General features: G+C 41.2%; 1 protein-coding gene across 2 annotated transcripts in view; it reads right to left on the minus strand.

Annotated features, from left to right (window-relative positions):
* The window catches only part of ARHGAP42 (Rho GTPase activating protein 42), a 173,129-nt gene extending 152,778 nt beyond the window's left edge, over positions 1-20,351 (minus strand). For both annotated transcript variants that reach the window (XM_072850669.1, XM_072850668.1), the window contains exon 1: positions 19,794-20,351. In XM_072850669.1, coding sequence (XP_072706770.1) covers positions 19,794-19,947 — 154 coding nt within the window. In that variant the 5' untranslated portion in view covers positions 19,948-20,351. The remainder of the gene's footprint in view (positions 1-19,793) is intronic.
* Positions 20,352-21,942: the final 1,591 nt, after the last annotated feature.

Below are 21,942 nucleotides of genomic sequence, written 5' to 3' on the forward strand. Positions count from 1 at the left end.
GGGCACAGTTACCATGAAGAAGGCACAAAGAAAGTTGCCAAAGGACCATGAGAGGGACAGATTTGATTATTTAAAATTAAGCAGAAACTAACTAGACTAGAACTTTTCAGAGTAGCTGGGGAACAAAATCTGCAAGGAGGAAGAAAGAAGACAAAGGTCTTTAAAAAACAAAAAATTGAAACCCATATGAACAGGACAGGCAATGCATATAAGAAACAGTTACTATTTCTCACAGAACAAAAATTGACATCATTAAATAAAATAACCAAGCAGCAGGCATACAACAAAGGAAGAACTTTTGCCCCTGCAGTGCAGACTTAAATAGTGAAACTCCCCACTCGTTGTCACAGACTGCTGTGGAGCCCAACAGGACACCTGGATTCAAACCCAGGTTAGATGATAAAGCCATTTCTGAAAAGCGGTTATTTGAGGACACTTGGTGAAACCAGCAGAAGGCTACCTCAATTTAGAGGTTCTCCTTGTCTAACATGCTTTAGAAGCTAAGTACTTTTGCGGGGGTCACCAACTGATCAGTTTTATTCCGGAGGTCTGAAGGCACAGTGCATGGCTCTGCTGAGACTGCAGAGATGCTGACACATCTCTAAAGTAAAGTAGCCTCACAAAATCTGAAAGTTGTATTTCTGTAATAATAGGACTTAATTACTGACTGCATTAATTTGTTCCATGGGGAAATAATCAGGTTTTGCAGAAGTGGAAAAGCTGTTCTGTCTTATCACTTTAAGGTGGTTTTTTTGTTTGTTTAAAAAGACAACCAGCCAAACAAAAAAACCAAACCAACAACTTTCCATATACTTGACATCCTTTTAGAAGGAGAAACCAGCTTTTGGAGAGATCAAATTCCACATAGTAGCTCAGGATCTCTCAAACAGTAAAAACACCATAAATCCCTCCTCCTAAATTTTCCAGAGAGGCACAAATACAATCCTTACATTGGAATGAATAAGGGGTTAATGAAGTATTAGACTTCATTAAAAGTATGTTGGCTCATTAAATATGAAGTTTAACAAAACAGTATGACAAAATTTCTACTGGACAGTATGACATACAGCAGTATGCCAAGTTCTACTGCACTGATAATAACTATTATCTGAATAATCTATTTAGCTTCACAAAAAAAATGCTGAACTCCTCCTATGCCATTTTATTTAAAAAGTACTAATCATCTGTTTTAAGATCCCCCTCCTACACAAAAAAATGCCCTTTTTAGAAGTACCCAAATCAAACAAATTCAAACCACTTTTTAAAAACAGTATTTAACACATTTATAGATAATAATGTTTCTTTAAACTCAGGTTGTATATAGAAACTGAGATGGAAGTGAAATTCCCTGCAATACTTAATTGACACTTAAATTACTCAACACCTGCATATATACAGTAAAAGACAGGGCATACAAAATTACTATCTATACAGACGAAGATGGGCAGAAGTTAAAGAAGATAAATCCCCGAAAACCGCAGGCTTTATTTTACTGTGGGACAATGGAGACAAGAAGAAAGTAAGAACTGGGCATTCAACGGGTCTAATTTTTATATCTGCCAAGAATCCAGATGTGGGATTTGACAGGCAGAGACTCCACTTCCCACTGGTACCTCACAGTCCCTGCCCCTGTTCACTGCACTCAGCCCCTCCCGCATACCCCAAGGGAGGTGAGGAAAAAAAATTGAGATTTGAATCATTTAATATGTTTAAAAATTAAAAAAAAATCCCCCCCAGAAAAACAATCAAGCCACTAAAACATTGCCCCCCGACCCACTAGTGTTCACTAGCAAGAGTAACACTGCTGTCTTGTATTTCATTCCATTTGTACAAATATATCGTTGTTTAAGTGCCATTTTGATTTACAAAGGGACAAGAGAAGTGTTTGTCAAAATATGATTAAATTCCTTTGGGTACATTAAACGGTCAAGAAAGCATTGCAAGATTGATGCTTAATCCAGCAACACAGTACTCAGTGCTTCATAACGACTCCTCAAGACAAATGACAAAAGTAGGTATGAAAGTGAGTTTTTATTGTCAAATAGTCTTAAAGTCTCAAGGTGTATTGAAAACTGTAGCTTCTCACAGAAGACAAATCAAAGAGGCTCTGGAGTGCCAATGACAACAGGAATTGTGACTGTTAGCATAATGCATATTTTACTGACAAATGATTTGGAAACTGTCAGAAAGCTGGTGGAAAAAAAGATGTGATTTGCAACGTTATTTTTGTAAATTTAAGATGATTACAACTCCCAGGGAGATTTGGGATATGTTGCATTAAGAGACAAGAGTAAAAGAACTGAATCAACAAAGCAAAGAATTACATCATTGCTGTGCTGTGGCAACGTAAATAAAATAAGAATAATCACATTTTTAACCTGCTGTATTTCAACTTCATAACAAAGGCACTAAACAGAAAAAGTCATATTATATACAGTTATCAATATTGTACAAGAATATAAAAATCAGAAATTCTTCAGTTTGTATGGAACCAAAGGAAGTGAGTGGATCCTTTGAATCCGTGGGTTAAATTTAGTTAGACCAGAGACCAATTCGTCTCTTGGGAGTACGGGAGAAAAAGAATGGGGAAATTGTACCTGTTAGAAAACTTGTATTTTTTCACTTTCCAATGAAACCTGAACAAAGAAATGCTAAACAAATGACTTAAACATGGTCTTAACATCTTCAATCCTGCAATCTAGGGATAAACAAAAGGTGGTAAGACTTAGATGGACATCATCTCAGTTCCCTTCTTCACAGGAAAATGAGTTGTGTCGTACTGGCTAAGGTGCAGATGATGGCATATTCAACGAGCTAAGCAACAAAAGTTACAGCTTAAAGTGCAAACTCAAACATTCTGCATGAGCATATCAGGAAATCTCTCAGCATACAAAGAAGATTTGGCTACATAAACAGGAAATGTACTGCTGTGCCTACACCCCTCTTCATAAAATGAAATCTTTTGGATTTCTCATTTGACCTTAGGCTCCCAAACAGCACGAAGATGCAGCAGCTCTAAGCTCACACAGCAAAGAGCCAACCGTACCGACTGCATTTGTGAGAAAACTTCTTTAAGTCTGCTGCCAAGTCTTACATTTCTGCCTACAAGAATTTGCTTGGAGACACACTTCTGTGTTTTTAAATCAGTGTATCTATTTTCCAATTAAATCAGTCATGGTAGTAGATGACAAAACAACATATATACAAGAACTACGAGAATTTTAAGATGTTTGAAGTACTTCAGACAATCTATATCTCAACAGGCTAACAAACCTAAGCTCATAACCCCAACTTCCTAACATTAAGGTCTTTCAAAAACGTTAGTTTTGCTATCTTTACATACCTGTGGCATAGCAACTTGAACTGAACATATTTATTTAGTGTCTGTATATATGGAAATAAAGGTAGTATTACCATCTTCAACTGTTTGGTTTTGTTTCAATGCATATTTGCACATGCATGTATAAACACTAAAATAATCCATCCAGTCTAGTATTCAAAACTAAGAAGGGGAAAAGAAGAAAAAAAAAAAGACAACAAAAAACCTCCACAAAAAACCCCAGCACCAATCAAAAACACCCCCCACCCCAAGCTGGTTATTACAGCATACCACCTCCATTTCAAATCACGACAATGACACCAAAGTAAGAAGAGTACCAGAAGGAACCATCTGAGGCCTCACTTGAAAGCATTTTAAAATATGACAACAATTAAACAATAAAATATCTTAAGGATGTTTTCTTCCCAGATTTCAAAGTTCCACATACACATGTACATTCAAGTAATGTAAACCTGAAGACTTGAAAGTAGACTGAAAACATTTCTTTCTAAGGTGAGAAGGAACCAGTGCGATCAACAAGCCCAGCTACCACTGAACAGGAGTTTCAGGACTTAATACTTTAAGTCCAACAGGTATAAGTGAATGGCACTGTATCTTGGGGAAAAAAAAAATCCTAACAATTTAAGAGTTTCCAGCAATGAAAAGTCCATCACAGTCTGAAGGAAATATCATATTAACTTTACAGTTGCACATTTCTAATCTTAATTTGTATAGCTTCTGCCAACACTTGGATCTTTAATATGCCTTGGTCTGTTAGATAGAGAAACTTCCCATCAAGATTCTTTTCTGTGATATAAATAAATCTTTAAGTTTCTCTTTGGATTAAGCAATTGCAAAACCCATATGCTTTATGGTGTTTGTGGTTTCCAAAGAGCTTGAGCATCTTCATATGCTCTTCATACGTTCAAAGGGTCTTCTCTGACCCTTCACAATTTTTCATCATTCTCCTGAAAACAAGCAGCAGGACCAGACTCAACGCCCATAAATGCAACAAATAACAGCCAATATCCATAGAACCCTTCAACTTATACTTGCAGAGATCATACATTTTTGGCATCTGTCAGTCTGCAAGCCCATGTTCAGCTTATTAAATATACTCATCTTCCTCCTCCACCAACCAACTCCTTTTCATAGTCAGTGTTAACTGGCCTGTAGGCATGCCGCATTCACTATTTCTTGACTTGTTGAAAATGTCCCCAAACAGATTATGCAAGGACAACACAGAGTGACATTTGCTGTGATTCTAACAATTTTATTTTCAACTCTCAAAAAAGCAAAGCAAGTTTTCCAACACAGAAGTCTCACCATACTTTTTAAAAACAAAAACTAGAGCAAAGCACTGGCAGTTGGCAAGGAGAAACTACGCTGAGAAGCTGAAGTGCATTCACTTCCTTGCTACTTCAGTTGTACTGAATTACATCAACAAGTTTGTGAAATTAAAGGTAATATATTCTAATATCCAATCTATACAATATACCCAGTTAGTAATTCCTAGATGGAGATTTACGAGTCAAAAAACATCTCTTCAGGCATTCACGATGCTTACAAAACTGCACTATTTTTTCCTAGTTTTACCAGCAGGCTTGGACAATAATATGCTGAAACTGGGAGGGGGAAGTAGCACTAGCCATATTACATTTCAGTAAAAGTATGTGCACATGGTGAAGCAAAAATGAATATTCCCAAAGATTATTTTAACCCCACATACTTTGTTGTGGTTTAAACCGAGTCCTGTTTAACCGGATCTGTTACCAATGGAAGGTAGCAATTCTTTTCCTCAGGTCTGTTTTGAACTATTGGACCTCTGCCTGGTCTCCACTGTCTGGCTCCTCAAAGCACAACTCAGATGGAGAATCCAACCCATAAGATACTGCAAAACGCCAATCCCCAACTCTTGAAGGTGCTGACTGACAACTATTAATAAGCCTTTTACGCAAATAACACATACCACCTGACAAGATTCACAAAAGCATCTCTGGGTACACAGATGAAACTAAAAACTTTATTATAAACTAAATATAATTTTTATTAAGGCGCCATTAGATCATTTTTCCCTTGTCTTTGCTGAAACAGACTCTTTATAGAAATATGCAATGTACTACAGCTTATATTAGAAGGTAAAATATTTGACAATACTTTATGAAGGCATGTATTTTTACACATACCTGTTGGTTTTAGCTGTAGCAGTCTCTCAAATGTTCTCACAATTTCTGCCTTTCCCCATAACAAGAGGATTTTACCTCTCCTACAGTAAAGCTCGAGTGTTACTTATTTCAAAGTTCCCCAGAAGGTAAGCTCCATAGCCCTCCAGCTTCCCTGTATGTAGGCTAACTAGTAATTCACAAGAGGGACAAGGAAGCATATTTCAATTTTTTCTTCAAGTATCAGTATATAGCTTGTTTTAATGGCAGTGGTAGTGCTAGACATTAAAAGGTTCAAGAAGGGAACAATTCTTTTTACTAGATAACCTCAGGCTTGGAGCAATCTTTTTCAAAGCAGCAAGTTCCACCTGCACGCTTCCTGCAACTTATAAGTAATTTTAGCCTTAGAGGGAAAATATCACCCCTCTACAATATTCATGGCTTTAAAATAACGGTTTTTAAAAATAGTACATCCCAAGGAAGCAGAGTTCTTGGGTTCTCCCTCCCTCCTCTCCTCCTCATCATTTGTAAGCAAAAGGTTAAAGGCAAATAAGGTAGGACAGAAGAGGGTGAGAAGATGCAAGGAATGGACATAAAGTGAAATGTAAACTTTCTGAATGGTGCAGTCGCAACGTTCCTAAGGCCTTGATTGCACCGGTAATCCAGGAAGGCTTTGGAACACCAACAGGCACCACCACAACACTGTAAATCTGTCTGTTCTTCATTTAAATATGACCAGCACTTTTAAGAACTGCAGCTTTTAAGAACTGATTCACACACGTTTACACTGACATTTGGCCACCTCTTGAAATGAACCGAACTATTACAGCAGAAAAAAAATGTTAAAATTCAGCCAGTTATCCCTTCTTGTGCACTTCCAATTAGCAACCAAAGAAATTAGTTGACTCAAAAAGAAAATGCCTTTACTATGAAACCCTACCCTATGTATTGCTTGTTTTACCAAGAATTTGTGCTCTTTTTGCATGGCAGTGAGACAGAGGCAAGGGTGAGGACTTGGGGAAGAAGAGTGAAGACTATTTTTATATTTTAATTTTCTAGAAGCAACCAGGCTCTTGCCCTGTTATTTTTGCAGAAAGTTTTTTGCAGGACAAGGTCATCATAAAAAATTATATCCTTAATCTAAGATTAGGATTAATCCTCATTAATCCTCCACCTCATCTAAGATTTACTATAAAAGAATTACAAGCCTTAGCAGCTTTTAAATAATTCATTCCCCTGTTCTTTTCCTTTCATAAATTCGCTTCTCCCCATCAACAACAATTCTCAAACAATCATCAAATGCCTGGATGGCAGCTGCTTGATGGAAGAGGAACCAAAATGTGTCTCTTCCAAAGACAGAAGTACTGGAAGTACTTTGAAAAGAGATGTATTGGATTTATATCGCAAGGTTTTGGTAGCAGGGGAGAAGGGCTGCAGGGGTGGCTTCTGCAAGGATACATCAGGAGCTGACCCCGTGTCAGACGCAGACAGGTCCAGCTGGCTCCAAGTCAGACCCACTGCTGCCCAAAGCTGAGCTTATCATTGAAACTGGTGGTGCCTCTGTGATAACATATTTAAGAAAGGTTAAAGAACACTGTGCAGCAGCTGGGAGAGAGGAGTGAGAAAATATGAAAGAAAGAGCCATGCAGACACCAAGGTCAGAGGAGGGGGGGAGATGCTCCAGGCGCTGAAGTGGAGATTCCCCTGCAGCCTGTGGAGAAGACCATGGGGAAGCAGGTTGTCCACCTGCAGCCCATGGAGAACCCCACACCACAGCATGTGGATGCGCCCTGAAGTAAGCTGCAGCCCGTGGAGAGCCCATGCAGGAGCAGGCTCCTGGCAGGAACTGTGGCCTCTGGAGAGGAGCACGAGCTAGAGCAGGTTTGCTGGCAGGAGCTGTTGCATGTGGAGAACCCACGTGGGAACAGTCTGCTCCTGAAGAACTCTACCCTGTAGAAAGGACCCATGCTGGGTCATTTAGTGAAGGACTGTACCCCACGCTGGAGCAGTGGAAGAGCATGAAGAGGAAGGAATGGCAGAGGTGAAGTGTTATGGACTGACCGCAACCCCCAATCCCCATCCCCCTGTGCTGCTCAAGAGGAGGAGGTAGAAGAGAGAAGAGTGAAGTTGAGCCTCGGAAGAAGGGAGAGGTGGGGGGAAGGTGTTTTTAGTTGTGTTTTTATTTCTCATTATTCTACTGTGTTATTAATTGGCAATAAATTATATTCAAGGATCTCCTCTAAACTCAGGAGCAATGCGTCCCAAGAAAGAGGAAGTCAGGCAAAAATGCCAGGAGGCCTGCCTGGATGAAAAAGGAGCTCCTGGACAAACTCAAACAAAAATGAAGCCTACAGAGGGTGGAAGCAAGGACAGATAGCCTGGGAGGAATACAGAGAAATTGTCCGAGCAGCCAGGGACCAGGTTAGGAAAGCTAAAGCCCTGATACAATTACATCTGGCCACAGACATCAAGGGCAACACAAAAAGCTTCTATAGGTATGTCAGTGATAAAAGGAAGACTAGGGAAAACGTGGGCCCTCTCCAGAAGGAAACGGGAAAGCTGGTTACCCGGGATATGGAGAAGGCTGAGGTACTCAATGACTTTTTTGCCTCAGTCTTCACCAGCAAGTGCTCAAGCCACACCGCCCAAGTCACAGAAGGCAAAGGCAGGGACTGGGAGAATGAAGAACCACCCACTGTAGGAGAAGATCAGGTTCAAGACCATCTTAGGAACCTGAAGGTGCCCAAGTCCATGGGACCTGATGAGATGCATCTGCAGGTCCTGAGGGAACTGGTGGATGACGTCGCTAAGCCACTATCCATCATATTTGAGAAGTTGTGGCAGTCTGGTGAAGTTCCCACTGACTGGAAAAGGGGAAACATAACTCCCATTTTTAAAAAGGGAAAAAAGGAAGACTCGGGGAACTACAGGCCAGTCGGTCTCACCTCTGTGCCTGGCAAGATCATGGAGCAGATCCTCCTGGAAACTATGCTAAGGCACATGGAAAATAAGGAGGTGATTGATGACAGCCAACATAGCTTCACTAAGGGCAAATCTTGCCTGACAATCTGGTGGCCTTCTACGACAGGGTTACAGCATTGGTGGATAAGGGAAGAGCAACTGATGTCATCTACCTGGACTTGTGCAAAGCATTTGACACTGTCCCACACAACATCCTTGTCTCCAAATTGGAGAGACATGGATTTGATGGACCACTCAGTGGATAAGGAATTGGCTGGATGGTCGCACTCAAAGAGTTGCACTCAAAGAGTTGCCGTCAATGGCTCGATGTCCAAGCAGAGACCAGTCACGAGTAGCGTTCCTCAGGAGTCAGTATTGGGACTGGGACTGTCTCTGTTTAACAACTTTGTCAGCAACATGGACAGTGGGATTGAGTGCACCTTCAGCAAGTTTGCTGACGACAACAAGCTGTGTGGTGCAGTTGACACGCTGGAGGGAAGGGATGCCATCCAGAGGGACCTTGACAGGCTTGAGGAGTGGGACCATGTGACCCTCATGAAGTTCAACAAGGCCAAGTGCAAGGTCCTGCACATGGGTCAGGGCAATCCCAAGCACAAATACAGGCTGGGTGGAGAACGGATTGAGAGCAGCACTGAGGAGAAGGACTTGGAGGTGTTGGTTGATGAGAAGCTCAACATGACCTGGTAATGTCCATGTGCAGCCCAGAAAGCCAACAGTATCCTGGGCTGCATCAAAAGAAGTGTGACCAGCAGGTCAAGGGAGGTGATTCTCCCCTTCTACTCTGCTCTTGTGAGACCCCACCTGGAGTACTGCATTAACCTCTGGGGTCCCCAACATAATAAGGACATGGACAAGTCCAGAGGAGGGCCACGAAGACAATCAGGGGGCTGGAGCAGCTCTCCTATGAAGACAGGCTGAGAGAGTTGGGGTTGTTCAGCCTGGAGAAGTGAAGGCTCCGAGGACACCTTACAGCAGCCTTCCAGTACCTGAAGGGGTACAAGAAAGCTGGAGAGGGACTTCTTACAAGGGCATGTAGTGATAGGACAAGCGGTAATGGCTTTAAACTGAAAGAGGGTAGATTTAGATTAGATATCAGGAAGAAATTCTTCACTATGAGGGTGGCGAGGCACTGGAACAGATTGCCCAGAGAAGCTGTGGATGCCCCATCCATGGAAGTGTACAAGGCCAGGCTGGATAGGGCTTTGAGCAACCTGGTCTAGTGGAAGATGTCCCTGCCCATGGCAGGGGGGTTGGAACTAGGTGATCTTTAAGGTCCCTTCCAACCCAAACCGTTCTACAATTCTATGAAATTAAAGTAATCACCCGAAGTCTAGCTGTTTTGCCCAGAACAGTAACTGGTAAGTGATTTCCCTGTCTTTATTTCAACTCACAAGCTTTTCATCTCATTTTCTCACTGCCCCTCCTCAGCAGGACAGGGGGAGAGCAGCTGGTTGGGCACCTGGTGACCAGCCAAGGTCAACCCACCACAAGAGCACAGCTCAGAAGTCACACTTCTTTAGTTCCCAAAGAATAAGATTATTACAGAAGACAAGACAAATGTGATTTAGCTGTCACTGGAAACTTGCACATTAACTTTGGCTATAGTTTGATGTGTAATTAAGCTGTCACTGCCATCAAACAACAATTTAATGTCCTGTCCCTATTCTCCCCATACCCACCAACTTCCACAACTGCTCCCACTCCCAGCTCACCCTGTGCTCTGTCAGGATGAGCACTTCCACAGCTGCATAATGAATCCAATTGGGAAACTGGGACACATGGAAAATTATTCAGCAAAGATTAGCAGTTAGTTTAGCTCCCTGATCTGGTAGAGCACATGGCTGAGCAAATGGCAATGCTAATACCACTTACGGGACAGAAAGGGGTGGAAACAAGGTCTGAGAGTGGGAAAAAAGGAAGGGGCAGGCTCTGGAGGTTTTCTGTTTGTTTGTTTAACAGTAGGGCTAGCTTAAAACTACACAGCAAAATGTGGCTTCAGACAGATGCTTTCCAGCAACCTCCTTTGGTCAGAAATTCTGGGAGAACTACCAGACAGCTCAACTACTTTTCACAGGAGAGGGCAGAGACAGAGGTGCTAGAATAGAAGATACAAGAATTCAAAACTACTGCACAATTAGTGTGACATCCAGTAGACAACACCTATGACCACAGTTCTGAAACAGAGGGGGGAAAAAAAGCAAATTCACATCCCAATTCACCTGATACACCGTGAACCTTCCTTCCTACATGGGTTTGTTTAGTAAAGGACTGGCCTAGACTGTGGTAAGTTTCATGAATATATAACTTGACAAAAAGTTGTCTGACAAAATAACCTAAATAATCATATGCTTAATCAGTTTAAAAATAAACAGAAGAATAAGAGAAAGAAAGCCTGTAACAAGAGTTCCACAGCTCAGAAAAGCAAGACCTGAGTAATTAAGGGATCCTGAATTTAGATGTGACTGTATACAGAGAAACTGCAAAGGTACAACATGAGTTACCTTGAATTTCCATGTTAGTTGCAAAAAGAACAACTGCATAAAACATATTGAAATCAGGGTTAGCTGAAGAAATGATACGGAGATCTAAGCAGAGGATCATGGACTAGGTGGGGGGGGTGAGAAGGTGGAATCAGTATTCAACTATACCTGCATAGTGATGTATTTTAAGAAGTTAAGATAACCAGGTTTGGTACCAGAAACTAGTGGAACTCCAACAGCAAAGGAGCTTAGTCAGCTACCAGTGTGATACTGTGGCACTCCTGCAGCCTATGGAGCCTATGGAAGACACAGCTTGTGGAAGACACTGGGTAGTTTCAGCCTAATTCAGGATATTTTCACAAACACATTAATACTTAGAAAACTATCATTTTGTGCAGTCAAAGACAAACCAAAGTAGAATTTAGAAAGTAAGGAGAAGCAGCTTTTTAGTCTATAAAAGCCAAAAGAGAACACAGAGCAAAGAAGGCCAATGCACAGTAAAGATGACACAGAAACAGACACAGCCTAAAGATTAAAGTATGATCCAAACTGAAATTAATATTCAACCTCAATTTTCAACAATGCTACCAGTATGAAAACAGCAGGAAAAATTCATATGAATGAGTACATTAAAAATGCAAAATTATCACACTATCACACAAACAAGAAAAAGAGCGAGCTCCATAAACTCAAACAGGGGCTAGGACAGATACAATTTAACACAAACTCAAACACACAAAAACACAAGACTTGGTACCCAAGATTTTTCAATTGATTGAATCAAGGAGTCTGTTCTCATAACATAGCAAACATATGCTTACATTTAAGAAACAAAGATAATGATACAACGTGAATGCTCCATTAGGTTGACCCTAAAATCAAGCAATCATTTAGAACACTGTTTGAAGGAAAGAACAATTAAAAGCTTAGAAATTGATAGAAAATAGGGTAAAAGGCAACACAGATTTATCAAAGGTAAACTGCACCAGATCAGTGGATCTCTCTCTTATACAAGGCAAAAGATTTATTCATTTTTAAAAACACAAAACCACAATAGATCTAATCTACTAATCACCAGTAAAGCACATGATACCAAGCTACAAAGGCAGTTTAATAATTAAGGTGGAGAAGATGAGAACTTACACAGAAGCTAGAGATGAGAAGCAACTAGGAAAAGGTTTTTCTGCAAACACCCAAAAAGAGGAATGTATTGTTTGATATTACTCAAGGACTGATGTTGAGACCAATCTGATTTAACATTTCCACCCTGACTTTAGGCAAGCTTGGCTGCTACCACAGAGCAGGGAGGCTTTACTGACACAGAACACTGGGCTCTCATCTATGAAAAGGAGGGAAAGAGAGGGAAAAGAAAAAAAGGGGGGAGAGGGAAGAGAAAAAATAATTTTGAGATGTCCTCACCTACAGAAAACCAAAGGAAGAAAGAAAGATTTTTCTAAAGCACAAGAGGCAAAGAATAATTAAAATAAGAAGCTTATTTGTCCTTGTAATTCTACAGGATCAAATCACATTGGTTCTTCTTATTGTTACCTGTTTTATTTTTCATGATATTTATTTTACTTAAATACTCTTTAGAGAAGAAAAATAATCCTACTGGTGATACCTACTTTCATTTACATAGTATCTTTCAGTGATTAGAAGAGTACCTTTGCAAACAGACACTACAATGCACATCAGACATGCAAACCTCTTTTTTTTAGCAACCTGCAAAATATCAAGTAACATCAGTAGTAGAACCAACTATATGACCTAGGCATTGCAGCACCTTGTATCCTGCTTTGAATATTAAACTAAAAGAAGATAAGGCTTCTGAAGACACACAGAACTTCCATACTATTTTCCCATGCCTGAATTACACTAAGCAAAACACCAGCGCAACAACATGTTGTTTAAGCTTTTGGTGTCCCGTGAAATACAAGTTTGCATAATTCAGGACAGGGAACCAGTTTAAGTCGATAACTTCCAACTTATCTGAAAAACTATATTGTAACATAGCCCAGAGTTCATAAGGTGCTGTGAAATATATTATCTTTCTAATGAAAGTTATTTGCACTTCACAGGGTGCCAATGGGAGGTTAGATTACTGCCCAACAGTACTTCGATCTCATATTACTATGGAAGAAGCTATTTTTCTTCAGTTTAATATTTACTTCATTGCTACTGCTTATAAGATCCTGAGATTTTTTCACCTTTTATCATACACTTGAGGAATCCGTAGCACCACATAGTCAAAAGAAGACCATAAATATAGACTTCATTTAATGATTGATGTTCTCACAGAACACGATGAGCAAAGATCAAACTTGTGAACATTATTATACTACTTTTGTTTCCCCTACTTTTACTTCTAATCTCCTGAACATTTAAAAGAGAATTCAAAAAGGCTTAGAAAAGAGCTACTAAAATGACCAAGAAGTCAGAGAAGCTCTTAGGAGAGAGGATGAGAACAGCTTCTTCAGTCTAGCAAAAGGATGTGATTATTCCCCAAGCAAATCCATGTAAACAACAGTGCAAAAATGTTGAGTGAAAGGAAAATGAGCATAAACAAGTTTGAATTTCCAGATTAAATTCATTTTTAATGAGTTACTCAACCCTCAGAGTAACAAGGTTCTAGAACAGCCTTCTAGCAGAAATAGTAAGGATAAAAACTGTTTTTAAAATGGAGTTTGACAAGTAGGGATTACATGATGTAACACTAGCAGGAGATTGGATTTAACAAAGGAAATCCATTATACCCTTAAATACTCAATTCTTTAACATTCCAAATTTATTTTTAATTACAGTTTTGAGACTATAGGAAAAAATAGAAAGGCTAAGACATAGCACTGTTTTACATATCATTCAGTAGAAAGAAGGACTGTATTGTCCTCTGTATTTTTCACAGAGGATGAATACAAAGTTATTTACTACTACAGGAAACTTCAAGTTGCTGTAGCACTTCTGCCCACAAAAACCCAAGAGATCTGTACAAGTTCAGTGACCACAGCATCATATTTTCCATTGTAGTAAAGACAATATCCAAGAAGCAGCTGGTCTCTTATTAATAGACTTCATTTATCTTATTCATGGCAAATTAAGCATGTAGTAGACAACAAGCCAACTGGCCCATTAAGAAACAGATTAAATTTGACCATTTCAGAAATCAGTTTAAAAGTTTGAAAATCCTAATTTTAAAAATTGCACAACATTTTCTTAAGGTAGAGACATCATTTCACATGGCATTTGAAACTCAGACCCACTCCTTTGGTAACCTGACATCACCCAATTACAAAATTTCTCTAAAGAATACCTGTTTCAATATTAAGGCACAAGAACACCCATGTTGAGTCTTTCAAGGACTTTATTAACACAGTAGTCATTACTGACAGCATGGGAATTCACCCGCAGAGATCCTTGGTGCAAAATGAAACATCATATGATGGACAGAAAATACTGCGCTCTGCAACAGTCCAGTACATACTAGTATTTGTTTTCTTCATATATATTTGGCTAAATATAATATGATACAGACTGCAGCTGCTTTAAACACTAGAGGAAGCAATTAGGCTCCCTCTCTGGCCAAGAACCAGCTTATCGTTGGTATCTTTGCATAAAAGGCTGAACACTGTCGGAATTGTTTTTGCAAATTATGTCCATAATCTATAGATAACTCACACATGAGCAGAAGTTGAGCAGGACAGCACCAATGCCTATCAGAAGTAACAGGACAGCAAGGAAGCAGATGACTTCAAAACATTAAACCCAATTACTAAGTTTCAACTTCCTTTAGCGGGAAACTTTTTTCAATTGCTAGGGGAATCATGTATTTAGAGACTAAAAAATGTAACCTGTTGTAATGCACTTCTCTCACCCAACCCTAACATGAAAGGCAAGTTATGAATGTTTGTATTATAGGACTAAAACAACTAAAAGCAGATTAAAACAACTAAAAGCAATCCATTTTCAAAGGCAATGTGAGTTATTTCTGAAATTCTCACTGGGAAGCTATACTCTTATAATTCCATGTTTGCCATCATAGTATCATCTAGGGAATATGAAGAATCAGTTATTTTACTTAGAATCTAAATTAATAAAAGAGAATAATTGCTACCAAACTTCAGCGGTTATTCAATGAACTCAGTCCTGCTCCAGTTAGGATCTGGAAAAGACATTGTAAAGATATAATCTCATGAAAATATGTGAGGCCAAGATATCTGGGAAAATGCATCTCTCTGAAAAGATACAAAGGGGGGTTTTTTACATTTAAAAAAAAAAATCCCAAGAGAGAGAATAAGATCATAGGTTCTTATGCTGTAATTTTGTCCTTATTTTTTTTCCAGCCACCTAACCCCCAAAATTTCCATATATGTAGCCAGGTTCATCACTGTATTTTTATAATTAGGTTTATGAGAAAAGAAAATCATCCCTGAAAACTGTATGTCAAAACAGTATGTCAAAACAGTCTTTTCTGTGTGGAATTTCTATAAAACCTTGGTAAAAAATACCCCCTCACACCCCCCGCAAAGATGGTATTCCCATCTTGTGCCTGTTTCTCCATGTGTTAAGTAATAAAATAAAACTACTAATGATTGCTATTAAATTACAAATTCCTAAAGATATCTGTTAAATTTTATCTATATTACACCACAGCTCTGCATTAGTTTGCATCATATTAAAACACTTTAAAAGGTATAGCATTACTTACAGCTGCAAATCCACTGAACTTTCAACCATTTAAACCAAAACTTATGTAGTTCTCATCTTTGAATACATGAACTTGTTGCTAAAATAGGACTTAAGATGGAGAGAGAAGGCCTCAAAAATCAGAGGGAAAAACTGAAGCCTTCTGCATAGCAATAAGCCATGAGATCACCTGTACAAGATGCATGTTACTTTTTGGGATTTTTTAATACAATATTCATTAACTTTGGCAGGGCAGTAGGCCTATTATGGAAATTAAAAGCATACAAGTATTTTTATAATGAAGTTTCCTATATAATCTATATGACAACATGCTAGACTAGGTTGCTTCTTCACAAGCCAACTACAAAGAAATTAAAAAGTACACTACTGGCAGAAAGTATCGGAAAAATAGACTTGATGTTTTAACTGAAAACAAGTCGGAATCAATGAGAAGGAAAAATTTCAATTCTGCTTCAGGAGTCCAGCTATAGCTGGACCTCACTACGTGAAGCATTTAAGCATATGCACTTTAAACATGCATCTGAAAGATCTATTAAATTAGGTGCCTGAAGAAGCTATGAAATTAACAGTTACCTAATAATCAAGAAGGCCAGTTGTACCAGGAGATCGTGTTCTCTAAAAAGTTTATTTTTTTTCCTATTTCATAAGTTAACAACAAAGAAACCCTCCTCCAGGTGCACCAAAGAAAACAATATGGTCCTACTTAATTGCACCTACACACAGAGTTAAATCTCTGTTGAAAGATAACTTTTTAATGTAATAGGGCCATCTATTATATGCATGAACTAAGCCTTTCAAGAGATAGTAACATATTTAGTACCTTTGTTGCTTTGAAAAAGAAAATGTAGTCTCTCACTGCAAATACTAATTGTAGGACAAGGCTGAAGGCCATATAATGTAATGGGCCATATAAATGTAATGCTAACACCTAATTAAACTGGGCCATACAATCTGTGCTCTTCTAGGGTATTCCCAGAGTCTTACATATTTAGAAAGAGAAGGAAACAGTGCAAAAAAACACTAGGAAAAGGCTGCTGAGGATTTGATATCAATCCTAGCATTACCAGCTCTCACTGCATTCACAATAGTCAACTGCTGCTTCATGTAGTACAGTATTACAGCTCTACATACTCCTTTGGAAAGCAGCATTCTTCAGAATGAATGTAGCAAAACCACATTAAAATAAAGTCTGACCTTATCTTGGGACCACTCCAACAATTAGAATGCAAAATGTCTGCATACTACATTAAGTGTATCTGTTTTACCTTCAATTTATGTGGAATCTTTTGTCAGGTATTTATAAACATTGCATTTTTACAGTAACTTCTTAGATACTGGATTGTGCACAAATTAATATTTTGGTAACTTTTGTAATATAGAAGTTTAATTCCATCTGAAAAATCCATGCACATACTGTAATTTCATACAATATCTTAAACTTAGGCAACTTTAAAAGAATACAGTACTTTCTAACTACATTAAGTCAGCCTCACTGTCTCTTCTCTAAACATGGTCAGGAAGGACATGTTCCAAAACTTATTTCCACTGAAGCTTTGCAGCACGGTCTGGATTTTTCCCCCAACAGAACTAATCCTCCAAACTGATATGTAAATGAAAAATCCTAGATCACCTAAAGAGATAAAACATGGTAAATAATGCCTGTTGTTCTCCAGGGGTTGTAGGTTATTAAATATTCAAAGACCAAATCATAAGAGTTCATCATTGAAATCAACTACTTACTCCACGGTTTGATTAGATTTTCAAAGACAATTAAAAAAAATTAAAAAAAAAAAAGCCTTGCACAAGTATTTTACACTCCACTGATTTTAAAGCCGAGCAGGAGTAGCTAGTGTGCTTTAATGAGTCAAAAGTTCTCTATTCTAGGAAACATACAATAGGGCTACTTGCCATAACAGGTACACTATCCTTGCAGCATCTACACCAGAGTCTGTACAGTATAAAGCCAGGATTTCTATTTTCTTGAGAAAAATTCAGACAAAAATCCAGACATTTCCCCAGTTGTCCTAACACAGGGACTGAGGCAGTATTCTGTGGAAGGCATGGTCACGAAACTAAGGGATATGGAATGAATAAAAAGAGAAATATTTCTTACTACACCAGAGCAGACCTTATTTTCCTAAGGCACTAAGACTCTATAGCACACAGCATTTTAAAGTTGCACGTAGAATACAATAAGCATTGTGTCAAACACAAAAACATTTCAACTTAAAAGTTTTAAAAATCAGGAGAACTTGCAAGTTAAGTAGTCATTACTTGAGAGAGAAATATCGCTTTTCCTTGAAGAGGGAGAGAATCGTTAAACATGTAGATACGGGATCTAAATCTAGGAAGGACTCACAAGTATTCTTCACAAAAATAATGTGATTATTCACTTCAGAATCAAGGTCTAAATTACTTCACAAGAACAATATTCCTTCTACAGCAGTCTGTCTTTGACAACTTAAGAAAAAAGCTGTATTTGTTCATATTTGATCTGGAACAAAAAGCAGTGAATTTCCAGTGCTAGTCCAGGTCAAAAAAGTACCCATGTGGTATCCTAACCTGTCATTACTATTTGTGCACACCATCTTATAGGAGCAGGTTTGTAATAGTAAGTTTTTATTAAACTTATGTTTTTACTACTTAATACAAGCTCAAACTTCCTGTTTTATGGAACAAGCTAAGTTGTACCTAACGTACAACTAAAACCAAACTTTTCTGCTCTGGAAAGAAAAATGTACCATTGAGGTTTTAGCTATATATATATATATATACACACATACACACACACACTTTTTATGTATTCTATCATCTCACATTCTGTGGGCATAGATACAAGAAATTACTTAATACAAATTCACATAAGATGCTAGATTTGTATCCAGCTACTCACTAAAATAGAGATGTGTCCAGAAATACATGCACTTATATGAAAAAAGTTTCAAAAAGACAGTAGCTGCTTTATGTAAATGCAATGCTGTAAATAAACTATACATAGTCAATGCGTGAACAAGTACAATCAACATTCAGTCCTACTGTTGGCCAAACAAAATCTTCACAATTTGACCTCCTATCCCAGGGAAAGGGACAAACTTTGGGTTTAGACTACGGGTTAGCAGCAGTTAGGTCTCCTATGAGCTAAGGAGCTCATAGTAACACCTGTTCCCTGTCCACATAAAGAACAATAGTGCTACCCATCACCCTACAAAAACTAGCATACCGTGTCAATGTGGCAGATATTTTTAAGGATTAAAGTGATCCTTTTCCTTGAACATCCTGCATTGCAGCACGAGCAGCTGTAAGTTACTTGTCTGCTCTACCTGAAGGAAAGCTCTGGGCAACAGGTAGGAGAGCTCCAAAGTGACTTAAAGACAAGAACTAGGTGGCAAGGAGTTACAGGAGAGGAGGGCAAGCCGAGTCTAGTAATGCTCATGGCAACTCCTAGCTTTCACCTTATGCTCTTCAAAGCTTGAGGGCTGTTTCCGCGCCCCGGGAAGCTGTCAGTGCTCAACTCACGGAGCTTTTAAAAGCACGAAACTGTTCATCCTTATCTCTGCTTTCATAATCTTGCAAAATGCATAAAAGTTAAACTACCCCATAAAGACAGGGGGAGGGGGAAATATAAACTCTCTTCATACAAATTCACTTCAGTGTCTTGCTTTGCCCATTTATTACGGGCATCTCCATTATCTGAGGATACCCAATTAGCAGCCAGCGTCCCAGAACGAGATCCCCCGCCAGCACGACGCGTCCGGTCTGTACAGCGATCTACACCGCGACCTTCAGCCCCCAGCCCCGACGCCGGGCTCTTCCCCCAGCCCCAGGCGGGACCACCTCGGCCGGCCCGCTCCCCCCGCAGCAGCGCCGCCCCCGCGCTGCCCGCCGACCCCGCCGGGGAGGGCGCGCCTGGGCCCGCGGGCCGGGGCAGGGCCCCGCGCCGCCCCCGCTCCCCCGGGAAACCCACCCAGCCCCGCCGCAGGCGAGGCGAGGCAAAGCGGCGGGGAGGGAGCGGGGGAGAAAGTTTACGAGGCGCTTTTCAGCGGCTGCCGGCAGGGGAGCCCGCTCCCGGCGCCCATTCAAACAAAAGAAGCCCCTTCTCCTGCCTGCCGCCCCCGGCTCCCCCGCGCCCGGCCCCGCCGCCCGACTCACTCCGCAGGGCCCCGATGAGGAGGCTGCCGTCCTTAATCAGCTCCTTGATGAACTTGTTCGTCCTCTCCAGCTCGATCTCGTGACACTTCAGGCGCTCCCTGAAATCTGGGCTGTCCAAGTAGGAGTCGCTGAACTCCAGCGTGGGTAGCCCCATGGCAGCAGCAGCGGCCGCAGCCCCCCGGCCGGCGGCGAAGGGGCGGGCGGCTGAGGGAGGGCCGCGCCGAGAGACGGCGCTGAGGGCAGAGGGGAAAGTGGGGGAGAGGCGAGGCGAGGCGAAGCGAGGCGCTACGCGACTGCTGCCCCCTCCGCCTCCCCGGAGAGGCTCCCGACCCGCTGCACCGGCCCCCTCAGCGCCCGCCGCGCCGGCGGCGAGGCAGACGGCCGTTGGCGGCGGAGGCGGCGCGCTCCGGTCGCTGTCACCCAGCTACATGCTGCCCGCGGGACCCCGCGGGCTCCCAGCTCCGCCGCTTCCGGCAGCGCTCCCTCTTCCTCTCTCCCCAGCCCTAACTTCAGTCTGAACCTCCCCCGGCCGGCCGAGGAAGCCCTCCTCCCGGCGCGGCATGCTCACACGCCGGGGATGCGGCCCCGGCAGTACCCGCCCCTCGCTCGCCACCGCCCCCTCCGCGCTCTGCCCTCCAGCGGCGGCGCGGACGGGGCCGCTGCGGCCTCGCCTCGGCTTGGCCCGGCTCGGAGTGAGGCGAAGGGGCGCGGAGGGCCCGCACGGCTCTGTGAGGGCCAGTGGTCACCTCCTCCTTTACCTGGGGCTTTGGGAGGCCCAGAGGAAGGCAGGGAAGGAGGATCCACCTCAGGGGTTGGGAGGCTTAGAGGCATTTAAAACCTTGCGTTTGGAGGAGGCCGGTTTATGTCAGAGGCTGATGTGGAGGAGAGCAGCCCACCTTTGCTGGGGGAAGACAGCTGCCAGCCAGGTGTCTCCTGCCACAGCTGGAGGAGCAGCGGGTGCTTGGGCTTGAGGCGGCCAGCCCGAGCGTGCCGGCTGTGCCAGGGGATCTTCCATGACACCCCAGCATGGCCCCCGTTGGCCTGCCTGATGTGCGTGTGCGGGCCTGTGGCAGGGCAGTGCTCCAAGGGAGGTGGATAGCGAGAGGAGAGAGCAGCAAAGCATGAAGGAGGAGGAGAGAGGCAGGCGGAGACCAAGGAAATACAAAAGGTAGGAACGTCTGTGTTCTGTCATGGCACTTGGTTGCTGTGAGGGGATACAGCTGAGCCACATCCATCCTAAAGAGGAGCATCAAGAAACTGCAAGCCCAGTTACTGCAGCAAAGTTGTGTTTTTCCAAGTAAGTGAGTGGGTTTATCTCTGTAAACAGAAGCACTTTGGATGATTCTTGTATGTTTATCTGGAGTGGTTTTTCCAGACGTACCATGTCAGTATGCAAGTATGTATACAAATGTAGGTACTGGGTTTGAGGAGAGCTGTCTGTAAACACACTTTCAAGTCAGCAATAACTCTGTTGGAAACAGCCATCAAGACTGGCTATAAAAATAATTGTACTTCAGGAGAGCCCACCGCTTGCCAAAAGTAGCTTCCAAGAAGACGGTGATGCTTCTCTGTTAGTCGTGCCCATGCTCCTACCAAATCATTCACAGTCTCCATGTTTACACAGTTTAACGTGAAAGTGGGGGGAAGGCTTAAAGTTGCTGCATGTTATAATTCCTTGACACAATTTGTGCTCTTAACACTTCTTAACCTTTTGTCAAAACTCGCTTCTTCGTATTCACAACAGATTCCTGTGAGTGTCAGAAATGCAGAAAAGAGGCTGCAATTTCTAACCATATGGCCTGCAGAATTTGTTGAAGTGAAAAAAAAAAATTATCTGTTTTTACAAAGCTGAGACTTCCTGCCCACAGGCTGAGCTAGCTGTCAATGTTGATATTAACAGACCCATTGAAGATTCTTTTGATTCACAGTGATTGCAAAACTCTGTTCGTCAATGTGTTGCCTGAGACAAATTCTTTTTCTAATAATAGGGAGAATAAGATTGGAAAGGACTGTTGGGTTAACAAGTTTATTTCCTTGCTTTTTCAGGCAGTAGCATGTAATCTCACTTGGAAACTAGTAAGCCTCACGTAAAATCCAGTTGAACTATTGTCAGGATGTTCCAAATAGAATTTTTCTGATTATTAAAAAC

The sequence above is a fragment of the Ciconia boyciana genome, chromosome 1 (genome assembly GCF_034638445.1).
Source record: "Ciconia boyciana chromosome 1, ASM3463844v1, whole genome shotgun sequence".
Taxonomy (NCBI): domain Eukaryota; kingdom Metazoa; phylum Chordata; class Aves; order Ciconiiformes; family Ciconiidae; genus Ciconia; species Ciconia boyciana.